Here is a 24,461-nt window from a genome sequence, read left to right as displayed (position 1 = left end):
TTGAGATTTATGCTTGACACTGCTCTTGATTTATGCTTGTTTGATCATCCCTCTCTCTGCAACGATCTGAAGCACCGAGTTACCCAGCAGCTGCAGGCAGGGCTGAGGTGGGAGTTTGCAGGATAGGGAACAATTGAAACACACGTGCCCAGGAGCGTATTTAACACATCTAATGTGATTGACTGGGCATTTAATGCCAGAGTGGGTTTGACTTATGAATGACTTCAGTGATTTGGAAATTCTCATGAAAGGCATGGGGCGCCGATTCCTGGGAGCTGCCAAAGTCTTCCTCTGCCCTTTAGAGCTGTTAGGATGCCTGTGCAGCAAAGCTTGATTTACTTTACTGAAAAAATAGGAGCTGGTTTAACAAACGCTGAATTTTTTGCTCATCTTTCCTGAAAGGAAATAAATTCTAAAAGTGCCAAAGTAAGCTTTTAACATAGTCCTGAGTAGCAAGAAGAGTTGCTAAACCAGAGAATTATTACTGTGGCTTCTCCATTCCTTCCCTTCCCAAGCTGGTGGTGGGGCAGAATGTGTGGTGCAGGGGTAGGTGGGCTACAGCCATGCAGGAACCACGCTGGGTGCCCTGAACATCTCTTAACGTTGGGCCCTGTGTCCTGAGGTGGTGGTGGGGCAAATGGTGTGTTTATTGGTGTCAGGTGTGGGCATCACAGTCACAAAAGGAAAGTCCCAATCTTTCATCGCCTCCCTCCTCCCCCCTGCTCCAGCAGCAGTGAATGGCCATGATTTGGAAGGTGTTTATGTAGATCAAATTCTTCCGTCAGGATGCACGGGCTCTGCTGTTTGCTCAGTTGGGTTCAGGGAAAGACTGTAGCATTGCTGTCCACTCCCTGGTGTTTGGCCACATCTTTGGGCCATGCCAGGGCAACCAGAGCCAGGATTCAGGGTGGTGAGGCTGGCATCGGAGCATGGGGATGTTCTGCATGAGGACTGACCCATCAGGCCGGCTCAGCTCCCTCCATCCCCAGGAGCCTGGTGTGCCTGCGCTGCCTTTGCCTTGGTGGGGTGCGGAGGCTCTGCTGCTCTCACTGACAACAGCTTTTCTTTTCAAACATCCTCGGGAAACAATCCCTCATTTCCTTGGCATGTTGGTGTGGGGACTTGTTTTTTAGGCTGTGCTGGTTACTGTGTAACAGAGCTTATGTTTGCATTTCGTAAATAATGCAAAGGAAGCCTATTTGCTGAAAATAGTCGCATGAACTAACCCAGATCTCCACTAGAATAGCTCTGTTGACTTTGACAGCATGGATGCAGATTTACGGTGACCACCTGAGGCTTTGGTTTGTAACACCAGAGCACTGCCAGGTTTTCAGACTAAGACAGAAAAATCACCAGCCGAGACTGTTTCTGCCCTTCACTTTTTGCTGAATTCCCCCAGGATGATGTTTTACACCAGCCAAGGCTTTGGCAATATATATAGAGAAGTGTTAATATGTCTTGTCTCCTAGTTTCTTAATCTGAACTAGGTTGCAGAAAACAATTCTGTCACTTTAACACAAGTAGTAAAACAGATTAGTGTGCAGTAAAGTGGATAGCCTGAACTTTATGATAGGGTACTTGTAGTTCTCACCACTGTTCATGTTCAGCAATTCCCCATTTTCATTTGCAGAGGGCAAAACAGGAGGGTGGTGAGTGAGGAGCACAAGTGAACATTGCTTTTCTCTGACTAAATCCTGCAGAGCGAAACCCCGTCAATCTGCTAAAGAAGGATTTCTGTTTTGTAATGTTTCTTTTTTTTTTCTGATCGCGGGCAAAAAGCTCATTCCTTACCCCAAATAAGAAAAGTATTACAGAACAAAGTCTTTGCTGGTTGTAAAGAAAATGAAGCAGGATCTGTCCATAAGGGACCAGAGGAGATGCCACCATCCTTCCCTAAAGGTTCTTTCATCTGCACCTCCGCTCCCAGTTGTCAGGTTCTGCAGGTGATGAGGGCACATTGTCAAATTGTGGAGCATCATAGGGCACCCGTTATGCTGCTGCATGTCCTCGGCCTGGCTTCTTTTTGCAGACTGCCTCTTTGGACTATGCTATGCCAACACAAGACCAAGGTCTTGCCTCATGTGCCAGGATGAGTTTTGTTCGAGGAGAAAATCTTAAATAATATAATTGCAAAACTGAAAGCCTTTGGCCTTCACGCCTCTTGACTTGGGCCATGTGCCCATGTCGTGTTTGCAATATCAAACCCCATTTTTAAGGGTGACACGTTTCAAGCTGCATCACAGATGAGTCTCCAGAGACAACCATTGCCCTGGGAAGGCAGAAGGTGATTGAGCTCCCAGGAAAGAAAAGACAAGCAGTATTAATTTGCTGCATCCCTATGCAGTATTGGGGGGAGCAGACAAACATTCAAAAAATAAGGAATACTGTTGCCACTAATCTAATAGCAGCAATGTTCTTATAGATGTTACGGTCTCCTCTAGAACTATAAGAGAGGTGAGAATCCTGGGAAACAGTAATGTCATTCATTATGGCCAAGTGAACAATGAGCCAGCTTTCTGGCATATAGGCCGGAATAGAGAGAACAATTTAATACCTGGGTCAGAATCTGCATTTTCAGGTTTGTTTTTCCATGGTGACTGCATAACCATAATGCCCCTTTCATCATAGTGATGAAAACACAAGAAAACACCTGAGTGAAACTCAGGGACCAGATCCTGATGCAGAGTAATTTCAGCTGATATGCTGGAATAGCTGGGGGGTAGAGCAGGAGACATCTGACCTTTTTTTTTCCCCTGGTTTTGAGGAATCTCACTCTTACTTTTGCCATTGCTGTGCAGCTAAGTCTTGTGCATGTCTGTATTCAGTTTGTAGGTGTGAATGTGTGCTGCTTCTGTCGCCCCTTAGTACCCATACACTGTTGTTATTCCGTATGCAGCGCAGTGGGATCTTGGTCTCAGCCTTGCTGTACGCTGCTGTGATGCTCCCTCCAAAATCTCCAGGGTGCTGTTCTTGCACATCCAAATTTCCATTAAAATCAGGGAATTACCTTCTGTCTATTTTGCAAAGACAGGAGGAGAGACCCACCTTTTGCAAACATAAGAAAAATGAGAGCGTTTCTGAACTAAAAGCCTTATCCTGAAGCCAGCCAGTGTTTATTAGTCTTGTTATTTATTATTTATTGTTTTGTAATTGGATGAAATGTCTGAAGATTTAATTCTGGAGATGCTCCACAACTGAGTCTTTTCTCCAAAGAAACTTTCTCCCGGAGCTCATAACTGCTAAACAGAGCATCTGCTAAAGCAGTAAGGAAGAGATTGGGAAGTTGAAAGTCAACCATTGACCTTGAACATTTAATCCAAAATTTTATAGCTGTATTTTATTACACTGCTAGCATGATAAATTGCAGTGACAGGTTTAGAAAGCACCTCACTACATGCAGTGGCGTGAAGCTATATTAATAATGAGTTTGATTCTGCAGTTTTTAACTTAATCAAAACTGCCAATGGTCTCTTCTGGTCTGGTCCAAACTTCATCAAAACCTTCTCTGCCTCCAGAAGACCTCTCCCAGGGCTCTCCACCCCTGCCAATTGCTTGCAAATAGTTGTGAAGTACCACAACATTAAAAGGGGAAACTGAGGCATGGGAAGGGATGTCTAGTTCTTTTTTTCCAAGGGCAAAAACAAGTGCATAACGAAGCCCAGGCCCCGAGAGGTGCAAGCTCACTGCAAGCCAATTTCGGCTCAGGCATTGCCCAAAGGACCACAAGCACCCCAGTAGGACGTGCCTTGATGGGTGGAGGCTTTAGCAGCTAAAAGGTCAGTGACTGGGGTGCCTGATAAAATCGTGTTGTGCATTGCCCAGCATTTTGCAGCATATTTCCTATGTGTGGAGCCATAATCTCAGCAAGGCATGTGTGCTTTTGCAGATACTGTGCTCACATGCTGTTGCTGCTGTTTTCATCCCCTGCTGCAACGTGTACCAGGGCTTTTTCTTGTTCTTTAAGACACGCAGAGCCCCAAGCCTGTGAGTTCCCAGACAAGTGGTTTCCCTCCTGAAAAGCAGAAATTATCCTTGTACTTTATGCTTGGGTAGTTGCACTATGGGCTGCCTGTCTTTTTCTATAATTTGGTTTTAGCAGGGAAGCAAAAAGATCAGTACCTGGGCACGGTTTGCTTTCAGAGATGCTCAGCCCGTGTGGATGCAGCGTGGATCTGTGGTGCTTAGCTGCCTGCTCACTGGCCTTTCCAAGGAATCCAGCACCTGTGACCTCTGGGTCCTAGTTGTGTCTGACTACCCCATATGATGCCTCAGTTACCCAAGAGTCTGAAAGGACACGAGCACCTCCTTCCTCAGCCCTTAGTGCTGAGCGAGGGTTAAGAGAGAGGAGAGGGAGAGGAGGAGAGGACAGGTGATACCTGCAGTACTGCATCATGTGTCCTCTCCCTCTGCTTATGCACTTACAATGTTGGTTCAACAAAAATTCTCAAGTAGGGGTTTTGCTGAGATTTCTCTAGGCATGTGCTTTTCCATCTGGATATTTTGTGTAGGCTGAAAGAAAAAGAATCTCTCTGTTTATCCACAGTGGATACCCAGCACCCTGCCCAAGCCCAGGCAGGTACTCATACATATCACTCAGGTCCCCAGTGCTGGGCCTCATCCTTTTGCTTGTCACCACCTCCTGGAGTCCCACCGACAGTCAATCAGCCTCCCTGTGTCATTGAAACAAGATATCTTCCCACACTGGGGTAATCCCTGGGGTAGCAGCACCATTAGGATTGTGGGTTTCGTTAAGAAGGACAGGTGAGGAATAGCTTGATTTCTGTAATGGATGGTGCAGCAGATTCATATACTTCTCCTGACTCTCAGAGAACACTCGGGCCCTGCAAGGTCATCACATATGTGCTTATATTTTTTATTTTTTTAAATAGCCCTGTTCTACTTAAGAACGATAATAGCACTATAGGTTCAGGTGAAATATTTCTGTGTTCGTGGACTTGGTCACAAAGCTTTATCATTTCGCCCTTCATTGGAGCTAGCAAGGTCACCAGGCAGCAGTAATAGAGATGTGATAGACTTAATAAAAACCAAGATTAATAAGAGCTAGGAAGAAGAGAGTGAAGAGTTTTGTTTAGGCAGATATTAATTCTTCATATGCAGATGTTAAACCCGCCACTCCCTCAAGTGAAGTTCAAATGTGAAATCTTCTTCCCCCAATTAGTAGAGGATGCATTCTCTGTGCTGCCATGGGACAGAGTGCGGGAGCGTTGATGCCAACTGTCCTGCAGTGTTGCAGCTTTTCTGCCCCTGGATGGCTCTCCAGCGTCACTGGTCTCTTGGTCAAATGATGCAGGGCTTCCAGGAGGTGGACAAAGCCCTTTGGAGAGCATGCCCATGTAGTAGCTGGCTTGTGTGTAAAGCATAGTGCTAAGACCACTAATGAAAGGCTTCTGATCTCAGGGAATAGGTGTTTCAGCTGTGCGGGAAGGTGTGTTCTGCAGCTGGGCTTCAAATGATGGAAGAGATAAAAGTCTGTGGTTCTGCCAAAGCAAAAGGTTAGCTAGAAAAATAATGGAAAGAAGTTAAAAAAAACCCCATGAAGTTGTGACCTTCGGAAGGTCAGTGCCTGTGATCTGCTCTGTGGGTGAGATCCAAACCTGCAGCCCAGGGAAATCACTCAGTGCCGGCAGACGCATGTTCGGCACCTGCGATGCTGCCCCCTTGCAGGAGCAGTTATTTAATTGCCTAAATATGAAGTGACACGAAGGACCTTGGCTCCAGCCCTAATTTTGGAGCTGTTGGCCCGTGGCTCCTCCACGTGCCGCAGGAGCAGCGCACGTCAGCTGTGTAATCTGGAAATTGAAATGCCCAAGCACTGATCAGATAAGATGGCTAGATAAGGCAGAGGACGCTTTCTCTTTCTGAGGCTTGGGCCTTGTCTGCTTTGTTTTTCTTCCTTTTTTAACATCAGGATGCTGCTGTGGCCAATGCATGTATTTCTGATGTGAGGCCAGGGTCCCTGGCTTCCCCAGTGGAAGCTGGTGGGTGCAGGAGAGGGAGGGCTGCCACAGCTTGGTTCCTGCAGCAGACCGTTATCCCTGGATGTCGTGCTAATCCTGCATGGGAGATCGAGCACCACACAGCCTGGACTGAGCAGTTTGATGACCAAATAATATCTGTCTGGGCAGTCTCTCCCATGCTTGGCTGATGCAAGTCTCAGGGGTTGTGCTGAAATGGCAGCTCTTACGCCCTTAACGTAAGGACCATTTTCCTCTTCTACAAGGAGGAAAGAAAGGCAGCTTTTGGTGACGGGTTAGCTGTTGGAGCTGCTATTGCCTATGTTGGACTTTAGCCCCCTTATTTAAAAATTATTATTTGCAGTGCAAATACTAACCAGAAGGCATATCAAGATGGTTTAGGGGTGGACAGGTCTTTGGAAGCTGCCCTTTGGAGACTTTCAGAGGGGTATTTGTTACCCAGGGCCTTTGCTCACTGCTGCTTGTCCTCCAGCAGTGATGTGCTTAGCTGTCTTGTCTCTGGCGGCACTGCCTGAGGAAGATCCAGTTGTGCGTGAGCTCCTCAGCCATTGCAGGAGCACACCAAACCATCTGAAACAAGTAGCTGAGACTAGTAATAATAGGTATTATTCCCAGGTACCACCAATTCTTCTCTGGTGATCTGGAGCAGGGATGTGCGGGGCTCATTTAACACAGGTCAGCTGGTTCTCCAAGCACTGGTGACAAATACTTATAAGCATGAGACCTCCTGGTCCTGGACCTTGGACTTCTCTTTTAGCAAGACTTAAAAGGCTACAGGGTTTCCCATCCCTTTCACTCTGCCTGTGCAACTATGCCCAGTGTTTTCTCAGCCCTACCTCTCTTCTGGGCTGTGCATTGTTACTGGGTGCTGATTGCTGATGCTGATCCTCTCCCCACCTCAGGAGGCTGCTGGATGCTGGCAGTGTGTTAATAATGCAGGGGCACTTGCTTTCATTCGCAGGGTAATGAGGAGATTGCTCTGTTACAATGGGCTGGTACCCTGGTGGATAAATTACGAGGCTAAAGGCAGTGTTGTTATTCCACCAAGGGAACGAGATTATTATTGAGGAAATTGCAGGCCTGCTTCTTTCCTTGTTTTACTACTAGTGTAATAATAGACTTTGTTTTATTAGTATAAATGATTCTCCCCTCTTTCCTCCCGGATGAGTATGCTCTGCTCCTTCTTACATCCCCAGTGACTCCACATAGTCAATGCCAGTGATATCGTGCTGATTTCCCTAGTATTACTTGTGTTTTCACAGCAATTTGGAAAATATTAGCTATTAGGGCAGCTCTCTTGGTGCTGACCAATGTCCCTGTGCAGTTACAGCTCTGTAGAGCCACTTGGCACCTTGGAAAGGGCAGAAAAGCAGAGCTGCACGTGGGAGCCCCAGCAATGTGGGCACGGCTGGTTCCAGACCGACCAGCTCTGAGGACCTTACAAGGGACTATTTTAAAGTGTTGCTCTATTATCATCTGTATGGCCATCAAATGGTCTTGCCGGCAGCTCTGTGATGTTTGCAATGGCTCTGTGCCACCTTACACTGTCAAAAGCTCAGTCTTGTGAAACCTGGAGAAAACTCACGTTGCATTGAGGCCTCTGGGGTTATGAGGTCTGTATTTCAGGGTCTCAGCTTTTATCTGAGACCCCTGCACAGAAATATTTTAGCAGAAATTCATCCAAGCCAGCTTCCACTCAAAAGGCGGAAAGCTGTTTCTGTTAGCATCAGGTTGAGTTAAAATAAATGACAAACCAAACTCTACAAATAAGGGATATATATATATAAAGGGACATATAGATATGGTCAGAATTATTGGAGAGAAGACTGTTTAGGTCCTTGTTAAAAATACACTGGTGTTTTGCACTGACATTGGAAGTTTTGCAGCTCATAAAAAATTCATAGGCCTTGTTGAAGAAACAGAAAGGCAATTCAGGTGTCTGGTTTTTGAACACTGTCATACTTGCAAGAGTTTAAGTCAGTCTGGATTGATATTTCTTGGTAAATGCCACCTCGGTGTTGCGATTATCTCTGGATCATAGTTCAGTGGCTCAAAAAGAATAGAGGACAAGATGGCCTGGCTTTGTGGAGGAGAAGAAAGGAGAGTCCAGGGTATTTTGCATTTTTTTATGGTTTTCCAATCTCCTCTTCAGGGCCTCTTTCACTTCTGCAAACACAAAACTCAAGGTGAAAAGTAATTGGACAAGCTAACAAATGAGTTAGGGCTTGCTTTATTTCCCACCGGCGAGTTACCGTGTTTTGCTTGCCACCAAGATCAGCTTCTCTGACATGGCCTTTCATGTACCAGCTAGCAATGAATGGAAGTCTGCCACAGGTATGAGAAAAGAGGGGCTTTATACAAGACAGGCACTAAACCAGCATGATTTATATGGGCTGTGGATTGCGCCTTACATTACATCAGTCTTCCAGTAGTGCCATGATCCTAGCATCATCTCTTGGGAAGATTTGTTGCAAACTGTTGCTCTCCAGATTGCAAACTTTTATTGCAATCAGAACATCCCCTTTGTGTACACGCTGCTCTGCAAGGGCTTGGGGTGTAAAGCAAGGCATTTCTGCGTGGGTTTGCTCTTACCGAGCGAGTGATGGTAACTCCACTGCAGAGCACGTCCCCCAGCAGTACCCTGTGAGCCAGAGGAGGTGTAGAACCACAGGCAGAGCTCAGCAGAGCCAGCAGCAGAATGACACTCAGTATCCCCCTGTGCCCTCTGCTGTGCCATGTCATGCCCTTGCGATGGGTGGTAAACGATGGCCATGGCTGGAAGTTTACTGGGAGGGAGGAAGCAACTTGCTGGGCTGTGGAAGGACCTGTCTTGTTTCCTAAGGCTGGGTGGGTGGAAATACCATCCCTTCCTGCAGCAAAGTACCAGCTGCTACCACATCCATGTCAGCAGCCTCATCCTTGCAGTGTATTGGGATGCAAAGGGGTGGTTAAATTTTACTTCTGATTTCCTCATTAGAAGTTGCACTGCCATGGTGGTGGGGTTGTGGGGACAGCTCTGGCTGGGTGACACCAGTTGTGTCTGCTCCAGTCCCTGAGCAGCTGTGCACTGGGGACATGCTCGGCAGCTGAGACTGCTTTTGCTCACCACAACTTTTCAGGGACCTAGAAAGTATTTGTGTGGCTGCTTCTGCAAGGCTGGTAAATGGCAGCTTTCTGAGAGCTTTCCTTGCTGTTTCTCTCACCCTGTCCTCATCTCACTCTGTAAATTAGAGGCAAAAATCACCCTGATTCCTGTTAGCTTCTGCCATCGGCTCAAGGAAGGAGGATGATTTACTCTGGATGCCAGGACAGGGAGCCTGTGATTCCTACATGTTTGACCAGGCAGGTATTAGCAAATAAAGGTGCTTTGGGATCTAAGCTGCACACGTTGTTGCCATAATTGGTTTCTGTGTGGTAATATACAGCATCTTTATTCTTTTCAGGCAGGCTGAATAAGTGGTAAATGACAGGTCCCACTTTTCAATTCCACCATGTTTCCAGGGGCTGTCACACTTTTAATTTTTGCAATCGCTGCAAGCAAAGCAGTAATCCTGTTTTCTATTTCCCATAACTGCGGTTCTGGCTTTGTTGTTCTCTCTTCTTAATTCCTCTGCCCTGACTTGAACTACTTGATGTTTTCCAAAGCTCCCCAAGACACTGCTGTTAAAGTCATGTAATGATTGATGGCTAATTAGCCCCCTGTGAGAAATACACCACGGGGGGCATGCGGCGGAGCAGGGCAGGAGAGGTGCATTTAGATTTGTTGGGTGTGATGCTGATCACTGAAGACGTCTGGGCAGGGTGAAGGTGTATGTGTCTGTGCTTCGTACACCTGCCCAGACCGGCAGAGTTTGCGTGCTGAAGTGTGCAAAGCTATGTGACATATTGCGTGCACTGGTTTCTGCCAAGAGGTTTTGAAAGGCTGCTCCATTAAAGCCTATGGACGTTTCTGTAGGTCCAAATGACTTGAGTGGAAGTAATTTTTGGGGATGTGATTTTGTGTTTGCTTCAGTGCATTTGAAAGGTCTGCTTAGGACTATTACAAAACCTTTGGCCTATGGGCAGCAGCTCAGGGAAGTTTGGTTGAAGCCCCAACTTTGATGCCTTGAGTTTGATTCTCTGGTGTCTGGCGTAGGTCTAGCTGATGCTTTCCCTGCGGGTTAGTGCTCATTGCAGCCTTCACGGTGAATTCTCCAATGTCTGGAGAAGTCCAGATGCTCTGCTCCTGTTTTCTCCTCTAACTGGCTGCACTTAGTGCCTTAGAGGTCCCTGACGCCCAGTTCTCTGTGGGTGAGGCTGGTCAAGGAGATCAAATGCGGTCACTCACAAGCATGTGCTGTGATCTTCTATGCCGTGCTTCCTTCACAAAGCAGGATCACAGCGCCTGGACTTAAGGCTTCAGGCTGCGAAGGAGAAAGGCTTATGTCACCTCTGAAGTTCATCACCATTCCCTGTGAGCTCAGCCCAGCCCAGAGAGACAGCATCTTTGAGACCACAGCTCTCCTACCCAGACTGGCAAACGAGTGGGACCTATTATGCCCCTGTGAATTTGATAAGGTCAGTTATAGCAGCCGAAGGCTGTTTGCTGAAGTTCACACAGACCCACATAAAGCATTGCAGTTGTGATCTTGTGGCTTAATAAGTGATTACTGGGAAGCTGGGATGTGGTTGAAGACACTTTGATGTTCATGAAGGGTGCCCCAGGGGTACAGGAAGGGTACTCTCATTTGTAAAGGATATTTGTCAGGATATGAACTTTTGCTTTCATCTCCTCCATCCTCTACCCAAGGTTTTCCCAGAAGCTGAGAGGCGGAGAAGAATATGGCCCACTCTCAGCCCTTTCTAGTTCAACGTCTGCTGTCATGGTCCAAACCCATGCTTGCTGATGGGTGAAACCAAAGTGACAGCTTATGGACTGGAATGAGAGGGACGCAGATCCACATTCCCACTTCTGAAGTGGATGCTGTAAGAGTGGACATAAGTGAGCATTTTGTTTTACTTCTCATAGAACGGACTTCTGTCCCCAGGAACTGCCCTGCATCAGAGTAGGAGGGTCATCTTAGCAGAAATCTTACGGGTTTAAACGCCCATGATGTGAAAGTCCCTTTCCAGCAGGAGGGGTAATCGGAACCACATTTTCTTAGTTGAGTAATTAGATTGATTTTGGAGAAACGCGAACATGTGGAAAATTGAAAAACGGAATTGTTGCATGCCCTTAGGCTGCAGAGGAATGTGTTGGTGCCTTTCCGAGGAACACTGCCTTAATCTTTTGAATTACAAGACGCACTGAGGCCAGCTTGAGCATGGTGCAAGTCCAAGCCCCGATCAGGGAAAACTAACTGAGAAAGACATCCCTTTCCTGCTGTGCTGATGTGACATATGTATCTCTTTCCCGAGAACTTCTCATGGAATTCTGTAGCGCTCTTTGCAGCAAAAGGATACGTGCATGTGTGATCCAGTTACAGGATTAGGAGAAAAAACTCTTCATGTAATTATACTCTCACATAAATTTTACTTGAATGGTGCATTTGATGGGACCAGCTCGCAGATCACACAGTGACAGGGATGCTGTTAAAACTGTGCCTGTGTGTATTTTATTTATGAGTGTTTTGTGCTTAGACTCTACTGTAAAGTGTAACAGATGTAAGAATGGGCTCCATTCCCTAGATTAAACCAGTCATACACATATTTTTTATTCTTGCATATCATAACAGCTGAGAACTTGCTGTCTGCCATGCTGAGGGTATATTGGGGGCTTTTGAATCCGGCTGCTGTGCTCCAGTGTGCCGTAGTTTGCAGAGTCTGGTAAAAGCTCTGGAGCTCTTTCTGGTTGAAATTATTTAAGCAAAGGTAAATTATCTACAAAATGGTTCTGCGGTAAAGTAGATCTCACAGCCAAATTCTTTAGAGATGCTTGTAAGGTAAAATACCCTTTTCCAGTAACCTGTATGTGGACAGAGTGGGCTGTTCGTAACAGAAGGAATGAAGGCAAACAGGCACATTGGGCTCTTGAACACCATTACAGTACGCTGAGTAGCACCAAAAATAGTCTGGCAAGATAAGGTAATAAATGCTGCCTGCATTCCCCTGCCTCATTTCCAGCAGAATTTTTGCAGCATTTTTACTCCAGGTTTTTGAGTAATACAGAATCTTTTTCTTGCATCTCATAGCTTCTGGACTGCTTACCTGCTCAGTTTGCTTTCTCTTCTGACTTCTCAGCCTAATCTAACTTCAGGATTCTGCTTTGAGCAGGAGGTTTGTCCTGAGACCTTCAAAGTCCCTCTGATATATATTATTTTGTGATTCTGATTTTTATTGGTCCTTCAGTTGGCTGAGAGTAGAGTACACAATACCTCCCTTCATTCCTCCTCCACTTAGAGCTGCTGGCATGTTCCACTTCCTCAGAGTTAAATGCTTCTTTTCAACGTGCACAGTCTTTATTAAGCCGTTTCCCTCTTTCATAATTTTGCGCTTTCCTGAACCACGTCTTTACATAAATGCAAGACCAAACTGGTTCTTTTGAGCTCCAGCTAATCCATCATCCCAAACTGTTCTTATCTACACAGACTGCTATTAAGATTTAATTAAGAGCTCTTCTGCTGAAGCCTCAGTCCTGGTCGGTGGTATCAGAATTGCATTAAATAGAGGCATTAAAAATGCAACAGTATGCATGATATCAGCCTCATAATATGAACCACTGCTCTGCATGCACAGTTTACCATCATAATAAATCAAGAAGTTCCTATACTGGGTTCCTGTGTTCACCAGATCTGTTGTTGCTGTTTGCCTTCCCTGATGGCACTGATGATGGGCAGGAGCTGTCACTGACCACACGGCCACTGTGTGACACGCTGCCATCGCCACACAGCGCACATCATCTTTCCCTCTTTTTCCACTTTCTTCCCTAGAAGCTGCCAGCAGCACCTCAGGGGCATTGATATTGCAGAGTTTTACCCGCTTTGTGTCGAGCATGCCCTTCTGTCAGAAATACCTACCTCAAGGACCATTTTCATTCTTTCCCCAGGTCCCATTAGCAGTATTTTAGTGAACCGCTATGGAAGCCGACCTGTGGTTATATTCGGAGGCCTGTTGTGTGGCGTTGGGATGGTCTCAGCCGCCTTCTGCACCAGCATTCTGCAACTCTACATCTGTGTGGGCTTCATTACAGGTAAGAAGAAAGGATCTCCTTTCCACCTACACTTTGATGGTTTCTCTTGTGATGGCTTGGGGTGTCCACCTCAGCCAAACGCAATGGAAAGCTGATGAGATAACAAGCTGGTGGCACAAGGGCCCTGGCTTGTTAACTGCTCCAGATGAATGCTACCAAAAAGCATATTCCCTCTAAGCACTGTGTTCCTGGCTGAACACCAGGGACCTTAGCTGGATCTTAGCAGAGGGTGTGCTCTTTGCAGATAAGTGCCCTCAGCCAGGGGGAGAAGAGAGAAAGTCCATCAGTGCCCTCAGCCCACACTGAAATGAACACAGGCTGACTGTGCTCTCCCCTGGGCAAGGCAAGCCCTTCAAGATACAAGCGTGAGGAAGAAAGCACCTGTGTTCCTGTATTTCTGTGTTATCTTCCCTCTATGAGATATACGAAATGAGATTTCAGGGGTTTGCTTTAGTTTATTTGCCCTTTGCCTGCTTGTAAGGTTAGGAGGTCCTTTATCTGAAAATAATAATTACTGGAGTTGACTGAAAATATGCAGTGTTCTCCCAACTGAGAAAAAAAACCCCACCAACCCTATAATTCCTTATTGATGCATATTCCAATATGCATTTGTATATTGGAAACTCAAACAGGAGAAGGCAGAGGTTCAGTCCAGCACCTTTAAACCCTGCAGGTGCTGACTTATTTCTTTTAAAGGTAGATGGATTAGGGTTCTCCACCTGTGTGAGTATAGATGCTTAATTGTATGCATTTTTGTTTGATTATTTTGGCTAAAGGACAGACAACGTTTTTTCCAGTGCATCTAGGACATCTGCTTGAAAACACGACACAATGAATTTGAAATTGGCTTTTGAGGTTGCAAGATGTATGTTTTAATGAATGTTTCTTATCTCTCTGCAACTGCGTTAAGTGTTGTTACTTTCTGAACATGAAAAGTGCGAGCTCAATGTTTAAAATCAATAAACCAGCTACCAGCAAAGTAAATTGGGACAGGAAGTTTGTCACCCTGTTCTCCTACACCAATATCGTTTTATTAAATGTGTACACTAGTGAATAAATCCTCATGTAGGATTCCCTCTCTTAAGCCTTATTCTTTCTAAGGAGAGTCATTGTAGTTAGGTGAAATTGTGTTGATACTGAATGAATAAATCCTGCAGATTCCTTGAAAGAGATCGCAGAAACAAAGAGCTGAGAAATAAAAATAACCAGTGTCTCCCATAGATAAATTCAATATTTATCGATGTATGAGCTTGCATCATTCTCTGCTAAACAAATGTCCTCTAGCAAGTTGACTAGGACTGGGCTAGCACATGGAAACCATAAACCCACTGCTAAAAATATATGCATTTTGGTGAGCAGAAGGGCTCAGGAAAAGAACAGTGCTGTAGGAAAGAACAACTCCTATTTTCAAAGGTACTTGCCTAAAACTGTGCCAGGAGGGAATTTTGTGCCTAATCCCATTGGGCCTAGGATTTGTGAAGACCCTGCTCTCTTTTTATTTGTCCCTAAATATCTTTGCAAACCAGGTCCGTTGCCCACCCCAGAGAGCTGATAGTACGAGCTGTCCTCAATGCACACCTGTAACCCTCTTGCCAGCAACAACATGCAGGGTCAAACTGCCTCCATATCTCCTCGTCTTCAAAGCTGTGGTGTTTCCTCAGAGCAAAGCATGGGTTTTGTTGTGTATGTCTTTTCCTTTTGCTTGCTGAATGGGCGCAGCTGTATGGATGTGGTCTTAGCTGGTAACTAACCCATCATTTCCAGGCACGGGGTGTGTGCTGGGGAAGGAATATTAATTTGACAGAAAAAGGGAGATGCTTGTAATCCTGCTAACATGCTTGATGCCTCTAATTACACTTGAAATGCTTTCACTGGTCAGGCCTAACACGGAAGCATTCAAGGGCAATTATGAAGCTGTCTGCTTATCATGCGGCTGAGACAGCGTTACTGTAGGAGGAGAGAGACTTCTGTAAAGGCGATTTGCAATGACTGTAAAGCAACCTGTAAACATCACACTCTTTATAGCCTCCTTCCTACTAGCTTGAAAAGGAAACAGGCTGACATAAAAGACCGTGCTCGTGTAATTCACGGGAATGGAGAGAAAAACAAGATAGTTGATGCTAGGAGGTCTCTGCTACAGTCCTGTGCCTTTGGCTTATTAATAGAAACCCCTTCAGAGGAGCAGAGCAAGAAGTATCTGTTTACAGTGGAGGGATTAGACACAGCAATCTCAATTGCTTTCTTGATTATGACTTTTTCCATTTGCATGCAGAGCAGGGACCCGGCTCTGCTGTTGGAGGCAGCTCTGAAGCAGCTCTGTCCTTGATGGCAATGAGCTGCGTGCTGCACGAGGCACTTTGCATACGCTATAAAACCCATGTTCTCTTTCTCACTTGTTTCCCTATAGCGCTTAGAAAAAGAAATGGGGTTTGCAAGCTGTCGGCCTGGATAGATGCCAGACTGGGTGCATTAAATAGGTGTTTAGGCATGCAACCTCTTCTTCAAGGCTGAGGTAGAAGCAGCAAATTTCAAAGCTAAATACAAGGCAATAACAACTGGTCAGAGCTTAGTTCAATCTGTACCAATTAGACCACCACAAAATAAAATGAGATCTAGGGTGCGTCATGTTTACTAACAAGACTAGAGTCTTTACCTCAACTGATAATGTTAAGCATTGTAATACCTGGCAGCAACTTTCCTTGCTATCAAAAGTAAGAATAAAATCAATAGCTACACAGCTCACTCCTATAGCACCACATTTCCTTCTCATATGAGGGAGATGTATTTATTCTAGGGAAGGATGATGCTTCTGGCACAGGCTTGCTTCTGTTCACGCAATACTACAGGCAAGCCTCTCTGTTGTACCTCTAGGGAGAAAATGTGGCTCTTTGAGTAACAATTTCAGCCATGGAAAAGCTGCTGTTTTTTCTGAAAACTGGAATAAAATGGATTTAAATATTTCCAACTAGAGCCAGCCAAAAGCTTAAGGTAAATTGAAATTCCAGTCAGTCAATTAGAAACTCTCCAAATTTAATTAATGGGAAGAGCAGGAGGTAATATTAAATTAGATTTGTCTGACTGACAAATTAATGTTCACATAATAAAAAATTCGAGCTGATTATGGTTTAAATGGGTTGCTGGCATCCAGTCTGATTTTCTTTTTCCGCAAGACACGTGGTAGGTCCCCACCAAAAATGATTTTGTGGAAATAATGGTTGATTTCTGCCCTTACCTATCATCCTGGGAAATGATGGAGTTAAAGCAAACTCTAATCCACTGTGTTGTGTCCTATATTTGAGTGCCACCAAGGGCTTTCTCTAACCAAGGCTGTGTTTTGTCTCCGTAGTTCTCAGGTCTACCCTCTCATGGGGGTGAATTTGGTCCCTTACCCATTATGAACTGGCTGTACTTCCCAAAGACAAACCTTACCAAATATATGGACGATCTAGAAAAGTTCATGCTGAGAATGTGTTTTGTATAAAGACTGATTTTAGTCTGCTGCCATTTCAATTTATTTTTAATGTAAACTTCCGAGTAATGTAAAAAAATTAATCTTATAGTTGGCAATAATCATAATTTTGTAAGACTGTTCAAACAGAGGCTATCCAACATCCGTTGAATTCTGCTGCATCAGTTGGATTCTACTCTATCAGCGACTAATGATAGTGTTCCTTAATTAATTTTGAGGACCTTGACCTTTCTAAATTCTCTTCTGTAAAGCAATATGCCTAATTATGTACTGCACAGTTAAACAAACTAATTATATAGACTAATGAACAAGAAAAAATCTGCATGACCCTATTTTCAGTTTTCGTGTTCTCTGCTATAATCACTTCAAGGTTTTACATTTCTGCTTTGTTCTAATGTGGCTCATTCTTTCCTGGATGATAGGATGAAAAATATGTGGTATGATTTTTAAATGTCATTTTGGAGTAGTTCTGAAAATTTAACTTTTTAAGGAAATACCGCACATCACAGAAGTGTTTGAAAAAAAGAGTTTATTACATGCTCGTGCTTTTGAACAGAAAATTGAGACCACTGTGGCATTTGGTATCTCTGCCTTCAAATTTCACCTGTGCAAGAGGAGATGGCTAACTGAAGTAGCAATGCAGCTTTATGATACCATTTATATATCTAAATGCAATAAAAATAAATTTTAATTAAAAGAAGTACTCTAGGGTCCTGTTTAATTAGCATCTTCAGTAGCTGTTTTGCTGTGTACTTGCAGAACTCTTAATCTTTTGTATTAGCCCTGAATTGCCCACACCACCAAATTAGTAGTGTGATGAGAAGGGTGATGTTATTTTCTGTGCAGCTCTGTCAGCCCAGCAGCAGTGCTGGGTGACCACTACCCATGGAAGGGGGTGCCAGTCCCAGTGACACACGAGAAGAATGCATTTTGGCGATTAACACTGTCCAAACCAGAACAACCTTCCTCACACTAAGAGGTGTCACTTTTTTTTTAATAGATCCATTCTCTCCTCCAAAGTTGTTGTGTCTGGACAAAACCAGCCAGCATTTGTTGAGACTATAATTTCAATTTCCTTTGAAAGAATCTTTTGCCACCCAAGAGATTTGCAGCGCGAAAGGAAGAGGCATTTTATGCCCAAAATGCCTTTCTGGAGCCTTCTCCTGCAAATACGGCAGCCAGAACCTTACGGATTTCTTGAGCAACATTTCCATCCGTACTATAATGTTGAAAAGCCACCAGTGAACCAATTAACCATGAATTTGCCTAAAACAATGATCAGAGGACAAACAGGGCTCAAATCTTCCTTTCAACTATTTCTCTCTGTTCCAGGATTCGGCCTTTCTCTCAACCTCCAGCCATCGGTGATAATGATAGGGAAATACTTTTTGAAGAGAAGACCCATCGCGAACGGTCTTGCTATGGCTGGGAGTCCTGTGATGCTTTGCACCCTGGCTCCTCTCAACCAGTTCCTATTTGACAATTTTGGCTGGAGGGGCAGCTTTTTAATTCTTGGTGCAATTCTATTACACTGCTGTGTGGCAGGAGCTCTCTTCAGACCCATTGGGGCAGCCACAGCACCAGTTAAAACCCAAGCAATTGAGGAAGGAAAGGAGACCTTGAAAGAAGAGGTCACTAAGGATGCCATGGAAATGAGTAATCCCAGGAACATCCCCATGGAGACCAAAATGGAAGAAGAAGGAGAGAAGGACTGTTGTGAAAAAATCAATCAGTACCTTGATTTTTCCCTCTTTAAGCACAGAGGGTTCTTGATTTACCTCATCGGAAATGTGCTCATGTTCCTGGGTTTTTTTGCCCCCATTGTTTTTCTGGCACCCTATGCAAAGCACATCGGTATTGATGAATATTCAGCTGCTCTCCTCCTTTCGATCCTTGCTATTGTGGATATGATTGCCCGACCTGCTACCGGCATCATTGCAAACAGCAAGTGGGTGAGGCCGCGGATTCAATACTTTTTCAGCTTCTCCATTGCCTTCAATGGCGCCTGCCACCTTCTGTGCCCACTGGCTTCTGGCTACACGGGGCTTGTCGTTTACTCCATCTTCTTCGGCTTGGCCTTCGGCATGGTTTGTGCCATGCTTTTTGAAACACTCATGGACCTCGTGGGAGCCGCACGGTTCACAAGTGCTGTTGGCCTAGTCACCATTGCGGAGTGTTGCACAATATTGCTGGGACCTCCCATTGGAGGTGAGTATATTTTCTTCCTCTGCTTCCATTGCATTGCCACTTTAGCCTCTTGCAAGCACAGTTCGTAGGAAGTGTAGAAGTGATTCTAAATACACTTTCTCTGCTTCCCACCCACTGTTTTTCCACTAGAAATTGGACAGGGATGGCAGGTGCCAGGTGTGTCCTCCAGTATTCCTTCTTTACTCCTTTCTGTGTAGTCCTCTAGCTGAAGTCAAGAGTCTGGAGAGTGATCTCTTAGTCCCTGATCCTTTCAGACTCTTAAACTGAACTAACAGAGTGGGAATTGTGCAATGCCCAAACCCTCTTCTCCTGGAGAGCCTGTTGCAAAAGGCTGGAGTTCACCATGATTTAAACACAGTAAAACACAACAATTCTATGAAATCCACTTGTTGACTCCACCCTAGGACTTTCCATTCTCCTCTAAGGCTCTGACCACTTCCACTTATGGATTTCAGTCATCTCAGAGCATCTTATAGATTTAAGGTTGTTCAAAAAATTAAAACCAGTTTATTTTGGATGGCATGGTTTGAAATATCAAAAGACAAGGACCTTCAAGTGTCCATGCTGACAATATTGAACCTCTAGCAGGGCTTACAGTCATCTGAAGGTAAGTGGGAGCAGGTGTCTTCTGTGATTTTCAACAACCTCCACTTATTTCCCTCTATCACATGTGCTCACTTCTTTTACTATGAGGAGTGCACCGTATCTGGAAGACACAAAATTTGAATCTGGCATTTGGCTCAAGTACAGTCCTTACCAAATCTGAGTTAGCTCTGAATTAAACGACATTATAGGTGACATCCTCTCAGTGTATAGATACCACCCTATCTACGTGCCCTGTCCCGCAATTTGCAATTCACCTGTATACAAGCTAGAACAACTTGTTTGGAAACTGGTCAGCTTTAAGTATGCTAAAATGTTAAATTAGGTTGAATATGCAGTCTGTATTGATGCATAAAAGTTAAACTCCGCTAATTCTTTTGATATAACAGTATTGTAACAAATTTAAAGAATGCACAGAAATAAAGCAGTTTAAACTCATTTCCTTGATTCAAAACTAAGATCTGGCTGCTACTCTGTAAGACGTACCTTGCAGAGCCATTTAATTCTTCATATTACCATGTAGCTCATACAGTGTGACAGAAGCAGCTGTATCCTCTTGCTGTCCCAGAGATTCATGATTTAATTAATGACAAACAAAAGAAAATATAATTTAAAAATGACCATTTTGTGAATTATGTAATTTTCTGTGTGGAAGATTAAGTTAATGACCAGAGACTGCTAATGAGACTAAAACAGTTCTATGTAATAATCAGTAATATTAGTTTTTTAGGGTTTCCCCCACCATTTTAATAAGAAGCAAATTTATTGGTGCTTTGACATTTTAATAACCTGCTGCAGGGTTCTGCTTTAATGAACTAAGTAAATTGTTCCCAGTGTGTTTTATGACTTTATCTTGTTCTCAAAGGAAAAGAGGCGAGACTATCCTAGTGTTGAATTTTCCAATACTCCACTCATTAGAACTCTCATTGAAACCTATTTAGGAGACCTCTAGGTCATCCTGATAAGCAGAAAAGGAAAAATTGTTGCGATTAGCATTTACTTGATGTTTCGCCAGTAACATGAAAAATATAGTGCATTGAAAATGGTGTATCAGGATATCTAGGAATGATTCAGGAAGAATTGTTGACCAAAACCAGTTAAAAATTATTATTTTTATGATCAAGAAATCTGTTTGGTGGCCATAGAATCTCTTGTTAGTGTAATGCACTGGGATAGTTAATCATCAGCTTTTCTACATTAGGGATCAGTCAGAAAGTAATTAAAAGTCCCTCTTTTTAAGGAGGGGAACATATTCCAAAAAGACAGAGTGCTAATGGATGTTAAGCCAGTTTCAAGGAGGACTGTCTATACTGTGAAGGCCAGGTGAGGAGTGGGTCTTACTTTAATTAGGATTTGGAATGTTAAGAATGGTCTTTGTTGCACCAGTAAATGGGAATTAATGCTTAGGATCATAATGCCAATAAGATTTGCATTACATTTTGACATAATGGAGAACACTGACATTTCAATTAGCCATCTCCCCGCAATTACTCTGTAACTCTGTAGCAGAGGCATTAACCTTTGAGAGGAACCCATCACATTTGTCTTGGCATTGAAATTATCCGACATTGACAGCGTCATTTTTGCTTTCCCTGGAACTAATGTTTTCCGGTTCCACACAGTGCCCTTTCATCTTTGGATCACGAGTATAACTGCAGGAAGGGCAGCTGTGACCAAAAGCTGGATCCCTTCTAATGCTGGTGAATGACCCGTGGTGGAATAAATCGGAAGATCTTTGTTAAGAGTCTGAGATGAAAGCCAGTGGATAGGTGCCATCTCATGAAGGCTTTCCCAAAAACTGCTGCTGTTGTTGGCAGCCTAAGGACTACCAAGTCAAATGGACATCCCTCCGGCTGTTCATTGGCGTCAATGGAAAGGCTCTTTTGCAAACTCTGTGATCAGAGGACTTAGTTTATTCATGGAAAAAATAAGTGTGCCTGAAAAGTCCAGATACCAGTCCAGATATTACTTATATCACAATTAAGTACCCACAGGCTATATAGTGGAACCTGTGTGAAGTATTTGCAGAGTATTTGTGGAAGAAATCAGAAGTACAGAGAATGTCTTATTTTATCCTAAAGCAACGATGTCACAAGGGTGTCACTTCCAATTTAAGAGCTGAAAACAATACTCTTACCTTTATCTCTAAGTTTGTTTGTTTTTAAATATATGTTTTACAGGAACTCTTATTGATACCTTTGGGGACTATAAATATATGTTCATTAAATGTGGAGCTGTGATGGTCCTGGCAGGAACCTTCCTCTTCATCATGAATTATTACAATTACCGTATGCTTGCCAAGGAGGAGAAGGAAAGAAAGGCAAAAGAAGAGGACCCTAAATCTGTAAGGACAGACAATGAAGACAGAAATAACTGGAACAAAGAAGCCACACAGGGTGGGCCTGAGCTGGAGCCTTTGAGAGAGGAACAAGAAGGACTAAAGAAGGAAGTGAATGGCACAAATGAAGTTTAAACCTGTTCTCATGAGCCGAATGGGAAATTACTTCTGGGTTACATGCTGACACCAGCTGTGAAATCACATTAGGTTTTTAAATTTTGCCCTACGCTGTGCCATGTGCATCATCTTTGGTTTTGGAGAAGACCAGAAGAGAAAAAAGTCTAGTTTCTTATAAAATGCTGGGATACACAGTGCAGTATCCATTTGCACAGCCCTGCAACATTTTTTTTCAGATATTTCCAATTTCCCAGAGGAGCTGAGTAAGGTTGTAACTAACACCACTTTTATTCCCTGTACGAGGCCAATGGCCATCAGTCAACACAGAGCCCTTCCAGCAGCCTGAACAGGCTTTGCATTGAGTACTTTAGTGGGTGGGTCTTCTCACCATGCAGTAAAAACCCTTTGACCCTGACTGCAGTGTCAGAGTTATCCCAGGGACCAGGTGCTGCCTTCCACTGGCAGCTGCACTGTGACTTGCACCTCTGTGTAATGGAAATGTAAAACAGACCTTACAGTGATCTTAAATAGAACATGAGAGAATTGCCTGAACAGAATGAGGACACCACACGCCTGTGTGCGTGATGTGGCAACAAGGCAGCCTGTCCTTGTGGCTGAAGCACTCTAGGAAGGAACTAACTTGAGTTGGCTTCTCATGGCTTGACCAGCGACTTTCTCAGGGACTTCAGCATTTAGCAAAATGCCTTAAGAAAGGTGGCATTATGCAGGGAGCCAGCACAAGGCTGGCGAGCTACAGGAGTCCTTTTTTCAGATCCTTTGTCTGTCTAAGAAACTTATTCTTACAGGGCTTCAACTTTCAGTAACGTTCAAACAGTACAAAGTCTTTAGAGTCTTCCTTAGGAGGTTACACAGTCCTTACTGTCCAGTATGTGAGTACCTTACTGCTTTTAGCACGCTTTTTCTTTGCAACACCCTGGTGAGGCAGTAAGTGTTGTTACTGTTAACTGTATAAATGAAGCACAGAGGAGCTATGGGCATCATTCCATCAGTGAATAAAGTTTAGGCATGCCAGAGCTGAAATGGAATTCACTGCCCTGAGTTACGTGCCTGAAAACCTCGCTGAACATGGATACCCTCCTCCTAGAGAACAGGAAATACTGTGGATAGCTGTGCATTAAACCACCTCCCTCTCTGCAGTGCAGCATGCTTACTTTGTGCTTCATACTACTCAGGATTAATAATTTTAAACACTATCTTAGAGCTGTGATCTTGTGCCATATATTTTAACCAGTGAAGTTGCATCCATCCTGGAGGGCATCCAAACACAGCTGCCACCCTTTTGTCAGGGCAAAGTTCAACACCTCCTTTTGGTCTCATGCCATTCTGTTGTATGAAATAAAATTTTCCCAGGTCAGTGATGGAGAGCTGGAGCTGAGGCCATGTAAGAGGCTCTCATCAAGAGGCGGTAATTTTGAGCTGTGAAGACCTGGGCTGTGACAGCAAGCACTAACGTGTTTTACAATAAGCAGCTGTTGCCCAAGAGCCATGGATGCTGAGCACGGCATCATGTAGTTGAATCATCAGCCTTCTGTGGATTTAGCTCCAAGTGACTAGATAAAAACAAGGACTTTTCTGGCAGATCACCCAAAATCTGAAGCTAACACCAGTCCAAAGGCCCTATAGGTCTTCTTCTTCTTTGTTTCAATGGTACCCTTATGTGATCAGGTAGTAGTTTTTCATGACTTCATCACTGAAGAGATGTATTTAATTATTACTTGTGTACACGCTGTGAAGAATGGCTTGTAAAAATGCTTTCATAAATACTCTATACTCTTAAATTGAGATCACTCATTTTTTTTACAATAGCTTTTCTGTGAAATCTTTTATCTTTATGTAGTATCTTTTATTTTCTCTGAAAAGCAAAATCTATGCAATATACTTAAGCTTTTGCTGCTGTGTTTTTAATACTGTTTGTTTCTGTCAAATATATCTATGGTATTTCAGTAAAAAAGACATCTTTAGAGGGTCCTGAACATTTTCTGATATGCCTTCTGGAAGCTTTCATATACTTAATAAAACTCTTTTAAAAAATGAAATGAGTTTACATTTACCCATTGTGATCTGTAGGGCAATGCTGCCTTTCTATAAAGTAAGGAATTCATCATACTAGGGTTTCTAGTCCTGGTTCCATGAACATAGTAATAGATCTCTTCGTCATAGCCTCTTATTCTAGGACCACCACTAGAAGCTCCTTGCCACACAGTTTCTTTGACTTTTTCAGTGATCTGGGCCAGCCTGACTCACACTTCCCATTGTGTAGTCCGAAAGCAGCTGAGAACAACCTTGCAAGAATCTTATGAGATGATTTTTATTCCTTCCCACCAGGTCATATCAATTGATTCTAGGGACAATGGCCCAGGTCCCCAGCTTTTCTTAGTCTAGCTAAAGCTCCTTGTCCAGAAGAAATGTGGAGCAAGCTTTTTAGATCATAAAACTTTGTTAATACAGATAACATTTTCAACAAAAAAGGCTTTCTGTTCAGCTGTCTGTGAAAATTCTCTGGAAAAGAGACACCTTTCTTAACCTGTCCCTGAGGGCAAA

At 43.8% G+C, this 24,461-nt stretch overlaps 1 protein-coding gene across 11 annotated transcripts in view; it reads left to right on the top strand.

Annotated features, from left to right (window-relative positions):
• LOC104061206 (monocarboxylate transporter 2) overlaps positions 1-23,933 on the top strand; it is a 44,463-nt gene extending 20,530 nt beyond the window's left edge. For 9 of the 11 annotated variants that reach the window (XM_054076955.1, XM_054076952.1, XM_054076951.1 and 6 more), the window contains 3 exons: positions 13,021-13,164; positions 17,966-18,841; positions 21,625-23,933. In XM_054076955.1, coding sequence (XP_053932930.1) covers positions 13,021-13,164; positions 17,966-18,841; positions 21,625-21,917 — 1,313 coding nt within the window. In that variant the 3' untranslated portion in view covers positions 21,918-23,933. The remainder of the gene's footprint in view (positions 1-13,020; positions 13,165-17,965; positions 18,842-21,624) is intronic. The other 2 variants (XM_054076958.1, XM_009563105.2) reach the window with 1 other exon arrangement.
• The last annotated feature ends 528 nt before the right edge of the window (positions 23,934-24,461 follow it).

Source organism: Cuculus canorus, chromosome 11 (assembly GCF_017976375.1).
Source record: "Cuculus canorus isolate bCucCan1 chromosome 11, bCucCan1.pri, whole genome shotgun sequence".
Lineage (NCBI taxonomy): Eukaryota > Metazoa > Chordata > Aves > Cuculiformes > Cuculidae > Cuculus > Cuculus canorus.
This window is presented reverse-complemented; position numbering and strand designations above follow the sequence as displayed.